General features: G+C 47.6%; 2 protein-coding genes across 2 annotated transcripts; one reads left to right on the top strand and one right to left on the bottom strand.

Annotated features, from left to right (window-relative positions):
• Window positions 1-5,052: 5,052 nt before the first annotated feature.
• rfc3 (replication factor C (activator 1) 3) lies at window positions 5,053-8,921 on the top strand. Its single transcript, XM_048982791.1, has 9 exons — window positions 5,053-5,326; window positions 5,566-5,703; window positions 5,819-5,886; window positions 6,230-6,327; window positions 6,504-6,685; window positions 7,117-7,253; window positions 7,404-7,502; window positions 7,786-7,855; window positions 8,472-8,921. The coding sequence occupies exons 1-9, from the start codon at window positions 5,240-5,242 to the stop codon at window positions 8,661-8,663; spliced, it is 1,071 nt and encodes a 356-aa protein (XP_048838748.1). The 5' UTR covers window positions 5,053-5,239; the 3' UTR covers window positions 8,664-8,921.
• Window positions 8,922-9,669: 748 nt separating this feature from the next.
• Window positions 9,670-16,700, bottom strand: kl (klotho). Its single transcript, XM_048982782.1, is given in 7 exon segments — window positions 9,670-9,888; window positions 9,890-10,128; window positions 11,454-11,859; window positions 11,861-12,577; window positions 13,393-13,661; window positions 14,064-14,574; window positions 15,203-16,700. Coding segments are annotated over 7 exon segments (2,958 nt in total). The 5' UTR covers window positions 15,932-16,700; the 3' UTR covers window positions 9,670-9,801.
• Window positions 16,701-16,911: the final 211 nt, after the last annotated feature.

The following is a 16,911-nucleotide window of genomic DNA, read 5'->3' as shown; positions in this document are numbered from 1 at the left end:
AGCAGATAAGAGGAGATGGCAGAATAAAAATTAGCGGAAGCTGGCAAATGGGCAATATTTAGTCAATTCTTTTTTCCAATTCGCTGTAGACTGGTCAGCTGACCCCACTGACGACCAAGACAAGCTGGCCAGGTCACCCATATCCCCTGCGGGGCTAAATATTACAATAAAGCAGGCACCATCTTCATGCTGCAGAGAGAGACGGAGACAATTATTTCTGTAGCATTCAAGCTCCAAAGTGATGGTTCCAGACAACATTTCTCAACGAGAAGGAGGATGATGGACGTGGGCAGGCTGGCAGTGGGGATACGCTTGGATTCCCACAAAAAGATGGACTCCTAAGAGACTTCGCACTGGGGACCGAGGGCGCGTAAGGGCTCAGGGGACTGGCAGATGAACGGGCACATTGAGGCGGCCTCTACAGGAGCTGCCAATCAGCCAACAGAGGGATCCCCACAGGGACCACAACACGATCCCAGGAAGTACCTTCTGGGCCAAACCAAAAAGGCAAAACTCACCCCCAGCATCACCAAGTCACCCCCCCCTTTAGATGGCATTTGCGACATAACTCAGATGAGCCTTAGAATTACGGCAAGGGTCTGAGTTACTTTCTCTTATCTAGACTTTGTGTGAAATCATCCTTCCTTTTTAATGGAATAAAAGAACATTCAACAGGGCAGTTTCTGCTTTTAAGCTACAGCCCAGAAAAATAGACCATCCAACTGGCATGACAGGGGGCAGCACAGGCCAATTCAGCTGGATCCGAGGCCAGAAGAGGTGTAGATAAAAACGAAAGTTACGAGGGCGATGGGTGTGCAGTCAGGTTGGATGCCACCACCTGTGTAGCAGGTGGGGGGGCTTTGTTTTCAGCAGAGCCCAAGAGGGGATTTTCCCAGCACTCTATCAGTTTTACTTACACAAAAACTATCTGAGGGCAGAACTATGAAATGATTGGTTCAGAGAGATAACCAATTGGATTGTAGAGGAGTTGGGTCCAAGCGAACTAGAGAAGGCAGGACCAAGACATCTGATTGGTTAGTCCCGATTCACCTAGGTGCTTAGATCCACCTTCTCTACAATCTGATTGGTATTCTCTCTGAACCAATCATTTTTCATTCTGCCCTCAGAAGATTTTTAAGTAAAACTCCCATGAGCTCCGTCAGGGCACCCTGTTGAATTGAACTGAACAATTGAAAGAGGGACCACGGTTTAAACCAAAAGTGCAGGACATCATTGTGAGTTATAACAGTTAATGGCTTGGGTCATTAAAATTATTATGCGGAAGACTGGTCACCTCATCTGGTTTTGCAAATATGTGCTAAAAACATGTAAGACAATGGCAGATAAAAGACCAAACCAAATAATCATGTGGTGTCACCTTAATGAATCCCAGACTATCCACATGGTGTTAGGCAGTGGTGTCTATCCCACACCAAGCTCTCCGGCAATCTCCCTCTCAGCATGTCTCTCCTACCTTCTCCCTGTAGCTGTCCCCTCCCCCCCCCAGGCCCCATGGTAGAGCTCAGCCCACCCCTGCATAGCTGAGGTGTCATGGCAGACGCCGAGAATTCTGGCGGCTTGCTCCAACAGGTGCAGCGCTGCCACAAGCAGGGAGCTGACGCAACCCCAAAAGCGTCCCAGGAATTGTACGAGAGTCGAAATCAGCGGCCCGGAGCAGGATGTCCGAGTGCTCAGCAAACAAACATCGAACTCTGGGATTAATGGGGTTTTTTTTGGGGGGGGGGGGGGGGGGGGGAGTGAAATCACGATACGTGCAATTTGTCACATGCTCCATTCAAAAGCAAACACACGGAAACGTTTCACATTTCATGGTTTCTGACTTGTTCACCGTCAGCCTTGTTTTAAAGGTTATTCATAAGTTGAGAAAGGATTTGTGCTTCGCTCTGATCTGGTTGACTGATCCAGTCATTTCCAACAAATCCTGGTCACGGTGTCCTGCCTTCCACATGACCATGATCATGCTGTCAATCACTGTCAGCCATGGTAGGATTCTCCAGTGGTAACACTTTACAGCTTATGTACCTCTCCACTGTATGAATGAGAACTTATCCCTATCAAAGAAGTATATGTTTGCAATGTATACGTTTATAGACATTTTCCCTAAATTCCTAGGTGATCACCTTCTTTCCCTATTTGAAGGAATCATTTTCAGTTTCAGATTCATTGTACTTTCCGTTCCCTCAGGAAACGCTATTATTTGCATCACTTGACTGGAAAATGAAGCCAAATAAAAGGGTAAAGGTTCTTGGCCCTGCTCTCATTTTGCTTATTAAAAATTGTAGAGAGTTCCAGTGGTGCACAGAGCTGTACTGGGTTATTTAGACTCTAGGCACAACTGGAGCCGTATGAAGTTGTTTATGCTGTTATCAGTCTCTTCATGCATGAGTCAATTTTCAATCACAGGTTCTTTAGCTGGGACACAGTGATTCTAATGAAAAGTACAGGGGGTAAGTCGTGTATGAGAGCAGTTCTCATGAACAGACACATCACTGGTTCAACTCATGAATGTCTTTGGAATGTTCATAGAAACCAGAGAACCATGGAGAAACCCAACAACGCACTGACCCTTCTTGTACAAAGGTAGGGTAGCGGTTAGGAACGCAGTTACAACCTGTTGGTTCAAGTCCCACCCTGGGTTCCACTATTTTGAACAAAGGTACTTAACCTCAGCTGTGCAAATGTAAAATCGTGTAAGTCTCTTTAAATAAACACCTCAACTAAGCATCCCAATCGAGGGTGGTCTTTCTTATTCACAAAGGGCCTGTGTGTATGCAGGATATTACGGTAACCTGTAGGTCAGCCGTTCAAACCCAGGTGTCAAATCAAATCAATCCATCCATTCATTCATTTTCCAAACCGCTTGTCCTACTGGGTCGCGGGGGGTCCGGAGCCTATCCCGGAATCAATGGGCACGAGGCAGGGAACACAGGATGGGGGGCCAGCCCATCGCAGGGCACACTCACACACCATTCACTCACACATGCACACCTACAGGCAATTTAGCAAGTCCAATGAGCCTCAACATGTTGTGGGACTGTGGGGGGAAACCGGAGTACCCGGAGGAAACCCCACGACGACATGTGGAGAACATGCAAACTCCCCTGCACACGTGACCCAGGCGGAGACTTGAACCCGGGACCCAGAGGCATGAGGCGACAGTGCTAACCACTGCACCACCATGCCGCCCCATCAAATCAACTCAATCAATCAAATAGCCTTTTATTGTCAATTCACTATATGCCCATGACATCGAAATATTGTTTCTCTCTCCTCTTTGTAGTACAAATATAAAATAAAAAGTAGAAAAAAAGTATAAACATATAAGATATAAGGTAAATATGATAAACGGCCCTTTCTGGATTAGATTGGCCACCTCTGATCTACCTGGATCTGGTGATCATAGGTTCAGATTGTGGAATTCCACTTTTGCAATGCTTCTATAGCAGTTCATAACAATTAACTTGACATTCACTAGCACAGCACAGCCTATATATTCATAAATATTCATAAAATGTAAGCTGCAAAACTTTCCGCTTATAATCGTTTTCATTTGACTTCAGTATATTGTTTACACTGTAAAAATGTGATTTTCACAGGTCATCTTGTAAAAATGGCAGACACCAGGCCAATGTAAATATTCTTACTGAAAACACTGCAGGTCTTCACGGCAATTACTGTCATTGTTGACATTTTAAACTTCTAGTGTCCTTCTAAACAGAATCATAATGACCATTCCGAAGGGGTAGAGTTCCCTTTATTTAACGATGGACTACGCGATTTTTTTTCGTTTTTAAACACAAACCTGCTTATCACAATAATCTGTTTTTATTTATTCGATATTTATTATTCACTGCATTACTGTTTGTTTTGTCCCCCGATGTACTACTCTGCAACTGTAATACAAGAATTTCACTGTTTTCCTCGGAACACATCTGACAATAAAAAAAGATTGTTGAAATGGATATTGTAAGGAAAACAATAATATTTCTCGTATTCTAACAAAGTCTGACAACTTTAAATAAAAAAACATGGTTTGATTAGTTACCTTCCACAAACTCCGATCAAGTAAGTGATTCTTGAATCTGTAAAGTAATCAGCAATACGACAGTTCCACTGGCCAGTAATTCGTTATACATAAGCATTACAGTACAACACAGGATTTAATCCATACTGCCATCTAGCGCCTATAATATTCCGTGTAATAGCTTACAAATTTAAATTATTCTCATTGAACATATTCCAGTCTCATTTATTCTGGTGGGAAAGCATATGACTTAACGACGAGAGAGAACAATTAATAATCTATATACAGCATTTCCCACATAAATCAGAGAACATGCTAAATCTGCATCATACTTTCTCAAATCAGATGATTTCCCCATCTTCCTTAACGTCTTATCACGGCTCACGGGGGACATGGGGGGCATCCCATGAAATACCGAGCATGAGGACGGCAATTTCAATACATATAAGTGCACACACATTCACCACACTAAAAGCAGTTTAGGGACATTAATTCATCTGCCCACATCAGAAACGCTGCGCAAACACGGTAACAACAGCCAAGCTCCAAACACAGGTATCGAGCCCATAACCTTGAGCTTTTTTCCCCAATATGCCCGGGTGACACCTTCTAAATCGCGGCTCTAAGGCAGGGTGTTGTTGAGCCAGGAGCCCATCCGCGGAAGGAGAGAAACACGCCGAATGCCGGCATAGCACATACTGCAGAAACGTTAAGAGCAATTTAGACACTCGTCTAATAAAATGCTTTTGAAAATCAGAGCGTAGAACATGCGCGATGCGGGAAGCACGCGCAAACCCCACAGAGAAGGGATCAGAATCCCTATATTTTAATTTTTCAGGGTATAGTGCTGCCAACTGCCTCACTGGCACCGTAAATATGTAATTAGGATCATATTAAATAATGCTGCTAGATATACAGTTATTTATGGCGTGTCTGAGCGCAAGTTGTTCCATTTAGCTGTTCGTCATTCCTAAATTTGAAGAAGAAAACAGGAAGCCATTTATCATAATGACATTTCGAAACGCCAAAATAAGCATTTGAGCCTCTTGGCTCGCCGTACGTGCGCTCGCTGAACGGCGCGGGTGTATTGATGTTTAGCGGGAGAGAAAAGGGACGCTTTCAATTTTGTAGAATTAACTAGGTCCCGGTTAAAAAGCAGAACGGGAACGCGTGCACGTTGAAAACTAGATCAAAATGAGTTTATGGGTGGATAAATACAGACCCACTTCTCTGGGGAAATTGGATTATCATAAAGAGCAGGCGAATCAGCTGAAACATTTGGTAAGAACTTATCAATGAGATCCCGTAACTCTGTTACATTTATTTTAAGTCGTATTCGTGTGTATGTAGATCAGAATATGTTCGTACATATTATCCAGTCTAGCGTCCAGAGAGAATGTCTTATTTTAGAGTAAGTCGCAGATTTGCGCATTTTGTGAGCCAGATGGCTAAATGTGCATTTAAGTAGGTATTATTTTATAGATAAATGGTTCTTGTTTACGCGTGTGTCGATGTTGCAGGTTCAGTGTGGCGATTTCCCACATTTGCTGGTGTACGGTCCGTCTGGGGCAGGGAAGAAAACGCGCATCATGTGTCTGCTGCGGGAGCTGTACGGCCCGGGGGTGGAGAAGCTGAGAATCGAGCATCAGTCCATCACGGTAGGGGGGCTCCGGGGCATGGAGTGCCGGGCCATTTCCAGTGCTGAAGATGTACGGGTGCAGCAATGAAATTGTAATGGACTTACCCAGTGTTACCCACTTTATTTGCATACAGGCCCCGTCAAAAAAGAAGATTGAAATAAACACAATAGCAAGTAACTACCACCTGGAAGTAAATCCAAGGTAAAGGAGGAAACTATTTAAACTGGAATAAATACATACTTGCATTTCGAATAGTAAATTTAAAGTTAATTTTAGCTGCGGGAGTTGTGCACATTTCACTGGTCCGAAAACGTGTTTAGTTAACAGGGACGCCAACTTTGGTCAGCTGGCTGGAGAGAGATTTTCAATTTTCATACTCGCGCGTTTGCATGTGTATGTAGCAGTTTCATTACCTTGTGAATAGTCTAACTACCCCCAACATTTTTGATATAGCTAACTTTAGGTTTTAAATAGAATGAGATAGATTTGCTGTCATGCCAGATGTGGGAGAGCACACATCGCATTTTGGGTGTCTGTCATGCAGCGATGCGGGCACCGGCGACCGCGTCGTCGTTCAAGAACTGATAAAGACCGTGGCGCAATCCCAGCAGATCCAGTCGAGCACCCAGAGAGAATTCAAAGGTGAGCTGGAAAGCGCACCGTCCTGCTCGCTGAAGGTGTAAAGTTCTTATAGCTGCGTCTCAAACCCTGGCAGAGGTCCAGGCCCAGTTGCATACTTTTATTGTATGGTGGACTTGCTGGTGCATTACTTGCTAGCCATGCTGGTGTGATTCTTATTCTCTCTCTTGGTCTGACAGTGGTGTTGCTGACGGAGGTGGACCAACTCACCAAGGACGCCCAGCACGCACTGCGCCGCACCATGGAGAAGTACATGGCCACCTGCAGGCTGATCCTGTGCTGCAACTCCACCTCCAAGGTCATCGCACCCATCCGCAGCAGGTGCCTGGCAGTGCGAGTGCCTTTGCCCAGTGTGGAAGAGGTAAGCTGGGGAGCAGTGGAATGGGAGATGGTGCCTGGCAGGGCAGAACTTATCCTGCGCCATTTAAACCCGTATAAATGGGATGTTTAGTGGCATGGGATCAGTTCTGGGGAAGTCGCTCTCAAAAGTAACCCATCAAAGACAGAGGTGGAAAGTTCAGGTCCAGAAAGTACAAATCCAGACTGATGTTTTCTTTCAGCCAACCAGCTGAGTATAAAGAGTCAGTCACGGAGTCCTCAGCTGGTTGGTTGAAAAGATCTGTTGATTAACCACTACGCCACCTAGTGTCCAGGGGCATGTCACTTACATTAGCTACGTAGATTCATGGAATGTACAAGCACTTTCGGTGGAAATCAGTGGTGGGTCTCCTCTTAATTCTGAAGATCTTTATACGGCTCACCTGAGGTGCTCTCTCTGCCCCTCTGTCCTAGGTGTGTACTGTTCTAACCCAGGTCTGCCGGAAGGAGGGTCTCTTGCTCCCGGAGGAGCTGGCCAAACAGATCGCGGACAAGTCAGGCCGCAACCTGCGCAAGGCCCTGCTCATGTGCGAGGCCTGCAGGGTGCAGCAGTGAGTCAGCCGATTCGGGAGCGGGGCTGGGGGAGATATCTGGGTTTGGCAAGGTCATGAACCTAGAACAGACACCTGGGCTTTCTCGGTAAAAACATACGCGTGTATAAATAAGGAAACACAGATAGTAAAATGCTACCTCTGCTTCAGGTACCCCTTCTCTGCAGATCAGGACATACCTGAGACGGACTGGGAGGTCTATTTGAGGGAGACGGCCAATGCCATCGTCAGCCAGCAGAGCCCGCAGAGGTGGGCAGATCGGGTGCAACCTGAGTGTATCACTGGGGGCCAAACTGAGTTCTGTATTTCACTATAATTGTTTATTGTGAATCTGAAAGCCAGATTTTCTGCTTAAAATGAAAAAGGATCGAAAAGCATGTAGTGTCCGTGTGTGTGTTTGTATAATATATGCAGCAAAGGTCCAGATGTTCCCTGAATTTCCGAGTTCCAAGAACACGCTCTTCTTACAATGCATGTCCCAAGGACCGTGTCCCTTCACACTCACCCGGCCTGAACCTCTCCCACGTTTCAGGCTGCTGGAGGTGCGCAGCCGCTTGTACGAGCTGCTCACCCACTGCATACCGGCCGAAATCATCATCAAGGTGAGGCAGAGTGGGGGTGTCACCGGGGATCTGGCTGTGAACTTTGGGTATACCTGGGGGGGGGGGGTTCCTGGGTCCTGCAGGCTCCACTGAGGTTGTGGTTATGATCCGGTCCAAAGCACACATATGCTACCAGTCAAAGGTTTTTGGTGCATCACAGCTTTTTACCACTTTTCCGTTTATTTCATAAACTGCAGATATTTAATTCTTGTTGAGCATTGGAATGTAAATGAAGAACCGTACATGAAAATGTCACTTTATAACATGGAAAGATTATGTAACAGTGCATGTCTGATACTTGCACTGTACGTTAATTTTTGTGGACAGATACTTTACTAAGATACTATTGTAGGGCTTCTCTATAGCCTTGAACTAGTCATTTTTGGATGCGGTTCCATGTTCTTAATTGCTGTCATACTGGCTACGTCTTTGCAGGAATCAAATGTAATGATGGATGTCTGAAAGGCATAACGCATCCGTGTGTTTATCTTTGCCTTTCCTCTGGCCCCGCCCTTTCCTCTGGCCCCGCCCTTTCCTCTGGCCCCGCCCTTTCCTCTGGCCCCGCCCTTTCCTCTGGCCCCACCCTTTCCTCTGGCCCCGCCCTTTGCTGTCGCAGGGCTTGGTCTCAGAGCTGCTCAGCAACTGCGACGGGCACCTGAAGGCTGAGGTCGCCCAGATGGCGGCGTACTACGAGCACCGGCTACAGCTGGGCAACAAGGCCATCTACCATCTGGAGGCCTTCGTCGCCAAGTTCATGGCCGTTTACAAGAAGTTCATGGAGGACGGGCTGGATGGGATGATGTTCTGAGGCTGGTGCGCCGGCGCACTTGGACCGCCAGCGGTCGGGCCGCGCTTGCAGAGTAACTGAGTCATCCCACCTGGCTTCGTTGTTTTGCTCATTAAGTCGCTTGTTAAAAATGAAACTGGCAGGACTGTAGTCCAGTGAGCCAGCCTTGACCCACTGGCCTATATTATAGAAGTCACATTTAAGAAGTAACTTTGTAATAAATATTTAATAAAATAAGTGGTTTTGTGGAAACAGATCAGACGCACTATTAAAATGGTACGTCAGTAATAAAGCTCTGTCATTCGCTTATATGAACAAATTACTTTTATTAAGAGTAGGAAATTATTACAATACCTATTTGTATTTCATTCAGACGTGCAAATTTTTATAAACAAATTTTACAAGTTAAACAGGACTGAAATAAAGTACATGATTCCAGCCAAAAACACTATCAGAATGAGTTCAGGGCACCTGTCAGTTCTGCAAGAACAGGTGTGCAGTCTGTCCCACTCATATCTGTAAACCTAAAACAAAGACCTAACAATTGAAAATTGCCGGTCAACCGTTTCATCCCAAATCTCTTTCTCACTCACTCTCTGCTGTTGCATCTATTTTTTTTCCCGAAAATCCAGGCCACACGAAGATGCGAGTTGACCAGGGTGTACAAGCACTTCCTGTAATAAATAGCTACATGACGAATATCCTTACACTTTCGCTTCAAGGTATAAATATTTCATAGTCTTCCTTTACTGGGAAAATACTTTGATTTCTTTATATGTCATTTGCTGCAGAGGACAACCTAAGAACACCGAATAACTTACATTTACAAGACTGCACATGCATTGTGCTGCTTTCTGACTAATCGTGGAGATAATTGAAGTATATCCGTTAAAGTCAACAACAGGGTAGGCAAAGGAATGTTACATTTTACAGTAAGTTAATAAACGAGTAGGTACCTGACGACACGTTTTGTCCATAATTAACACTTATTCATCTACCAAGTATAGTTTGGTGTAAGGACAATAAACACGCTGAAGCACCACACGTATAGCAGCGTAAATTAAATTATTTCCATCCCGTCGTCTTCGGACTCGAACCGAGAAAGAAAAGCAGCGACAGACGGGAAGCAGGTACCGTACTGGAGTGTAAGGCAGCCGGGTTACTTCTGCCTCCTGGAGGTGAAGTACACAATGAGACCGATGGTGAGCAGGAGTGCGGATCCCACCAGGGACAGGAAGCCGACGACCCGAGCGCCTTGCCAGCAGGCGGCAGCCGGGGCAGCGCTCGACGGGCCGGGGACAGAGCTGCGGCGCGTCGCTGGGCGCCGGGAAGCCGTTGCGCTGGATGATGCTGCGGTAGAGAGTCAGCGATGGTTTCACCACGGACTCATCCTGCAGGTAGCCGTACATGCCGAAGCCTGGGTCCCACTGGTCGCTCAGGGCGTAGGCGAAGTAGCCTTGCAGGTTGACCCCATCCAAGAGGTACGCTACAACACACGGGCATCTGTATTTATCTGCAAGGATTCTTAATAAAAATTCATTCAACCTTTTTACTGTTCTAGGAATAGCCGCTCATCCAGGCAGCTCTTTAAATTCAGTATATTTTCCATTTTAAATCAAACTTTATTATCCTTAAATGATTTGTTTCAAATATTAACAAATAGAATTTTATAAATGCCAGTCCATTATCGCTAAAACAGAATACACAAATTAGGCAGATTTGTCATTGCAGTGTACTATAATCTGCCGCCCTCGGGGGCCCCCCTCCCAGCTTGGGGCCCCAGGCCACTGCCTGCCCTGCCTGTCCTGTTGCTGCACCTCTTCACCTGTATCTTATTTTGTTTGTGCCTGTGTCACCGGTCACTGTGTCACAGGGTGACGCTGCATGTTTTTGCCCCTGCTTTTGTGTATGCGTGTTGCGTGCATGTGTCCGTCCGTCCGTCCGTCCAAAGCACTATCAGTCAGAACTCGAAGCACCCAATGGACACACAATCTTGTGTGAAGACCAGCCAACTGGACTCGGCCGCCCGGCGGTCCCCGGTCCTCATTAATGATTACATTAGCTACGTGGGTGTATTTGCTCCCTTTTAGGGGAGACAAAGAGTTCATGACCAAACAGAAGCCGTGACACCATCAAAAATAAATAAATAGTTTGTGTTTCCAGAGTAGCCCAACAAGAAATCCAATTAAATCGCACCTTTTATTTTCTGCTTTTCATATTATCCAGTACCGGCCCGAGGTCGCGCTCACTCTGCAGGGCACACTGTCATACGGTGGGCAATAGGGAGACACCAGTCTATACCCAGCTTGCTTCTTATCTAAGAGGAATCCCACTAAGCCAGACACTGACCCACCACACCTGCATTCATAGGCAGAGTTTGGGGGGGGGGGGGGGTGTAGCCGCCTGGCATTACACATGTTCTGCCCTGGGACTTTGCTTCTTTACATGAACAGTTTGCTGGTACCAAATAAGACAAAAATTATAGGTTGTGTGGGAATCAGATACTTTTGTTAACATATAAGGTAAGCAAGACGTGTTTTTTTTTAATCTCCACAAATGCAAACGTCAAACTCTGCTTAGGCCTGTGTTCAAGGCCGGCCTAACCCATAAAATAACTTTAAAATAACCTAGTTGTCATTTGTCACCTGCCTTCCCGTTCTGACAGGCTGATCAGACTGGCGCCCCCTGGTGGCCACCGGGCACTAAACAGTTTGCTTATGCCTCGGGGCAGACCTGCCTCCATTGTATGTGATATACTTTGAATATACGCACATATGTTTGTTTGTTTTTTGTCATTGTGGCCGAACTCACCCTTGAGGGCCTCGTTGATGTAGTTGTGGAAGTAGTAGACACGCAGGTTGTCCTGGAAGCGGGCCGGGTCTTCATCCACGCCGTTGGCCATGATGTAGATGGGCACACTGGGGTAGCGAGCGGACACCCAGCTCAGCGCCTTGCGAAGGCCCCATGGGACCACGGGCGAGCGGCGGCTCGACATCAGCCAGGTGATGTCGAACATGTAGTGCACCTCCAGCGTGGCCTCGTACAGGTACTTGTCCTCCACGGCGCCAGAGACCATGGAGGTCATGAAGTGACTGAGGGCGAAGAAGTCGTAGCTGCCCCTAATAAGCCGCTCGTCCTCCCGGCTGAAGGCGGGCAGGTGGTAGCTGAACAGGTCCAGGCTGTTGCGCTGTCGCAGCCACTGCCTCATGCCGACGGGGGTAATCGCCGCTGCCAAAGATGGGCTCGGCGAACCAGCCCACGCGGAAGTCCAGGACGCGGCTGGCGGGAATGACGTCCTTGCGAGTGAAGGAGTAGGCGGGTTCCACCCAGTCCATGTGCAGTGTCAGCGAGACCTTGCCACCCTGGGCCTTGCGGAACTCCCTGTTGTACACGTTCCACGCCAGGCCGTGAGCTCGCAGGAGGTTGTGGCCTACCTCGTAGCTCAGGTCCTTGCCGTTGGGCTCATTGAGGGTGATCCAGAGCTTGACATGGGCGCCCAGATGTCGGTAACACAGCCTAGCATAGTTAGCGAAGGCCTGCACTGTGTCGTTGCTCTGCCAGCCCCGTTTGATCTCCAGTGGGGCGGGAAGCCTGGAATGCTTGCCCATATAGTGCCAGAGGCTCACCACGGGGGTCACGCCGGCTTTCTGGAGCTCACTCGTGAAACAGGCGTAGTAGGCCAGAAGGGTGACGTTGGCCTCTGACACGTTTCCCGTGGGGACGAGGGAGGACCAGTTGAGGGAGAAATGGAAGTGGGATACGTGCACTTGGAGCACCTGCGCCACCTGGTGGCGGATGGAGGCGTAATCGGCGCAGTGCCTGACCTGCCGGGGGTGAGCTATGCCGGGCTCTTCCAGGCGCGTCAGCTCCCCGTTTCCGGACATGTTCCAGATGTACACGCTGGGGTCAGCAAACTGGGACGGCGTGATCTCCACCTGAACGCCCAAGCAGGCAGACGGCACAGTAAATGCAACTAAATAAAGGATTAATTCATCTTTTGTGAACATTATGAGCTCATATGCTATTTATACTTGCAGAGGATTTGTTAGCAGAAAACATTCTGATATGGGAAATGGGTGCTTAATGTATATGTGTGTGTGTATACACAGTATATATATATATATATATATATATATATATATATATATATATATATATACACACACAGTATATATATCTGATTTCTAAATTTGCTCATACTTCAAATCATTATTGCATTATTGTTGCAATGATTTTAAATCTTATTTCGTCCCATATCTCAGACCCCAAAGGTCTATATGGCGTTTACTTCATTTAGTGCCTGGGGTACATCTGACCACAGGTCAATGAAGTACTTTTATAGTACGTTTCTCTTTGTCTAAGGTCAGTACAGCCAAGGTAACCCAGCTAGAGACACACTTTGATCCTGTCTTTCCTCACAATCTGCACCCAGGTGAATGAACTCGCGCGCGCGCACACACGCACGCACACACACACACACACACACACACACACACACACACACACACACACACACACACACACACACACACACACACACACACACGCCCAAGGCCATTAAAAGCATCCATGTCCAACAACGCAGCCGGGATACAAGGACACCAAGAAAACAAATGAATAAAAATAATACACCTGACTCTCGTTCAAACGATATTCTCACACCGCTCCTCCCTAAGGATCCTTATGGTCGGAATAACGCCGGCCGAAGAGTCATCGCGCCGCCCGCACGGACACAGACACGAGCGCTAACCTCGATGGAGTCGGACGCCACACCCCAGGCGAAGCCGCATGGGAAGACCCCGCTGGCCTGCTCGTTCTCCGGCAGCAAGGGGAAGCCGTTCTTCTCGATCAGCTTCTCGTAGAAGATGGCCGACGTTTTGGGCTCGCGCTTCATGTCTGGAGAGGTGAAGTCCACGTAGAATAGACCCCGGCGGATCCCGTACTCCCTGTGCCACTCGAACCCGTCCAACAGGGACCAGGCCGTGTAGCCGATCACCTGCACGTTGTCGTACTTAATTGCTACGGAAATGGAGAACATGGACGTCAAGAATAGCTCACAAAAATAAAATAGTTATAGTTAGGCATTGTTTAAATACATACTTAATAACCCATACATACAGCTTGTGAACATTGGATGTTTACATTGTTTTATCACAACAATGCAACATTTACAGAGCTTAATCGAAATATTTCTTAGTAATATATATCTGAATCTGAATATATATCTGAATATATAATTCACTATGTCCAGTGTATAATATTTATTTAATTCTCAGATGATTGTCATGCATCCATGTATGTTATTTATACCCTTGCAAAGTCAGCTACAAAATTTTGTTGCATTTGTATTTTCCATTTGCACAATGACAAACATACATCCTTGAAACAGCAACCGTAGCGGCAAGCTTGACCTCAACTTACATTTCAGCGTCTCCATGACGAACCTCTTCATGTAGTACATGTGTTTGGGGTCCTCGGTGCCGGTGTCGCCGCTGACGAACCAGCCGCTCTCCACGATGAAGATGGGAGGGTTGTTGTATTCGGCCCGGACCCAGTACAGCAGCATGCGCAGGTCCAGCTCCTCCCGTTGGCCGAACTTCAAACTGTCGTTGCTCAGCTGGAAGCTGACCGACGGCCCGTGCGAGAGGGCGAAGAAGTCAGCCGTGCCGTTGACGAAGGCGGCCTCGCGGGGGCTGAAGGCGGGCAGGCGGGGGCCGAGCAGGCTGCGCATGCAGGATGGGTACCCCCCATCCACGAAGAGCGGCCGCGCGAACCAGCCCAGCACGAAGTTCAGTGAGCACTGACACGCGTGCAGGTTCTCCCTCCGCGTCTTACTGGGCATGATCCAGTGGGAGGCCAGGGCCATGGATACCTTCCCGCCCTGCGCCCGCCGGTACTTTTCATCATACAGGTGCCAGGCGGCAGCGTGGGCCTGCGGTTTGGGGTTAACGGGATGGGGGGGGGGCACATCATGAGTTGCCAGTTACCAGTTCAAATTAATATTTTACCCAGAAATCACCTTGTGATTCCTGAAGTCACATGTCAGTGCAGATTTTTTGCATAGACTTATATTCGCTTTGAAGCCTTATTATTCAATATAAAACTATAGATTTAGATTTCTAGAGAAATTAAATCTATCGTAATAATGAAGATCGAGGCTGATCTGTTGTCAAGAAGCTGTTATTCTCTATAGCTGGTGCCCAGCCCCGACCAGGACACACAAACCCACCATCATCACAGCACCTAAGCCACTAACCCGACACCCCGCCGATGACCACAGCTGTCCTTCATGTGTCTGACGCATGAGATGGAGACAAATATGCAAAGCCTGCAAACTAGATGACCTTCATGAATACATTCTGGGGAGAGATTGCTAATAATACTCAAGTTGATTAACAGGTGGCGTGATTCAAAGGTCATGAAGGCTCAAAGGTCATAATATCTCAACGTCTTTCCTTGCTTATGATGCTTAAATTAGAAATATTCATTAATAACACCCTTGAAAATCAGCATCTCATATTGTCAGAGTTTTTCTTCAGTAATATTAATGGATTTCTTACCTTGAGGAGATTGTGTCCAACTTTGAAAGGCAAATCTGAGTCATTTCTGATGCCCGGTGCCACCATCCCAGTGCCGTATCCATGCCAGGCCACCATGAATGGGTTGTCTATGGTGATCCAGTACTTGACACTACTGCCGAACGTTTGGAAGCAGAAGTCGGCATAGTCACGGAAGAGGTCCACCAGGACGGGGTTGGCCCATCCACCGAGATGGTGCTGCAGGTGATCAGGCAGATCCCAGTGGTACAGGGTGATCACCGGCTCAACCCTAATCTCCTTCAGCTTCTGTATCAGGTTCCTGTAGTAGCCCGCTCCCATCTCGTTGTAGCTGCTGCGGCTGCCGTTGGGGAAGATCCTCGGCCAGGACACGGAGAAGCGGTAATGAGTGACGCCCAGCTGGCGTAGGGCTCGGATGTCGCCGTGCATGTTGTGGTAGCTGTCGCTGCCCACGTCTCCCATGGCTACGCGACTCCCGCCGCGGGTGAAGGTGTCCCAGATGGATGGTCCCTTGCCGTCTCTGTCGAAGGCACCCTCCACCTGGTAAGCCGCTGTTCCCACGGACCACATGAAGCCGCCGGGGAAGGTGTCGTAGAGGAACGCCTTGTCGCCCGGGTAGGGCAGTTTGTTAAACCTCTCCCAGGTGCGTTGCCCAGCCCCGGGACCTGTGGCTCCCGGCAGGATGAGTGAAGCAAATACGGTGATGAACAGAAACCCGGAGGGGCGCATCATGCTCTCGGTGTTTCTTAAGGTGCTCAATCAAGGCTGTGCGGTCGAATGACACAGTCATTCGTTCATGTGCTGCCGCAGAACCGCTGCATGCCGTACCGTCTTGCTCTCCCGCTTTTCCGAGCGCGAGCTGTCACAAACCCCAGCGGGCTGCTTTTCCGCTGTTAGGAAATCTATCAATTATTACCCACAGACCCGCGGCGCAACCCAGGCGTGCGGCAGTACAAGGGTATTCTAGCTGCGCTCTGCGTTTGCTTGTGCAGTTAAATGTGGCATAACCATGTGGAAGGTATTGAACAACGTATTTGGATGCTACGAGTAATGCTGTGGGGATCTCATCTGAAAACAGAGGTTCAGCCCTTTCGTAAAGCCATCAAAAGTACGGTGAAATATCCCTTGAGGCATATTAGTAAATTAGCATATAGGAAATGTGGAAGACGGGTTTAGTAGGAACATTTCTGGATACTTTTATAGGACCAGGCATACGTGTCCGTCTGGAAAGTATCAGAGTGGGAGTATTAACAGATATTAGGGAGCTCTACACCTGTTAAGTGTGGGCTAACATTTCTCAGATAAACACTAGCTGCGAGGGTATCAGGGAGCCACTACCATCTTGAAAGAGGCCCGGGGTGAATGTGCAAAGTGTGTGAAGGTATCAGAGTGACCGCGGCGTGTGTTTGTGGAGTGTGAAGGACCAGCCAACCACTTTTGTACAGAATCAAGAACATGGTGAGCTGCTTGTAGTTGCCTTCTGGTCACAGGAGGTTTAGTTATTAATAGCAGTGTCGTCTTGCCCCTGGGTCAGTTCCCCCCAAGTCCAGGGGGCATTTGGTGTGACATTAAGTAGCAAATGTAATTAAGTAGCAAGCCTGATTACAGACCAATAAGACATTGCAGTCTAAGGTTGCATCTGAGGAAAAAGAGGATACAATTTCTTCCAAAGGCAAAGAAATTAAATATGGCAGAATCAGTGAGAACAAGGA

Source organism: Brienomyrus brachyistius, chromosome 18 (genome assembly GCF_023856365.1).
Source record: "Brienomyrus brachyistius isolate T26 chromosome 18, BBRACH_0.4, whole genome shotgun sequence".
NCBI lineage: Eukaryota > Metazoa > Chordata > Actinopteri > Osteoglossiformes > Mormyridae > Brienomyrus > Brienomyrus brachyistius.
The sequence above is the reverse complement of the archived record's forward strand: the minus strand, read 5'-3'. Positions and strand labels throughout refer to the sequence as shown.

Excerpts from the sequence above, each read along its gene's own strand:
- rfc3 (XM_048982791.1), top strand. The coding sequence starts at position 5,240 with ATGAGTTTATGGGTGGATAAATACAGACCCACTTCTCTGGGGAAATTG. Across the intron at positions 6,328-6,503 it reads CACCCAGAGAGAATTCAAAG|TGGTGTTGCTGACGGAGGTG; the intron begins GTGAGCTGGAAA and ends TTGGTCTGACAG. Across the intron at positions 7,503-7,785 it reads AGCCAGCAGAGCCCGCAGAG|GCTGCTGGAGGTGCGCAGCC; the intron begins GTGGGCAGATCG and ends CCCACGTTTCAG.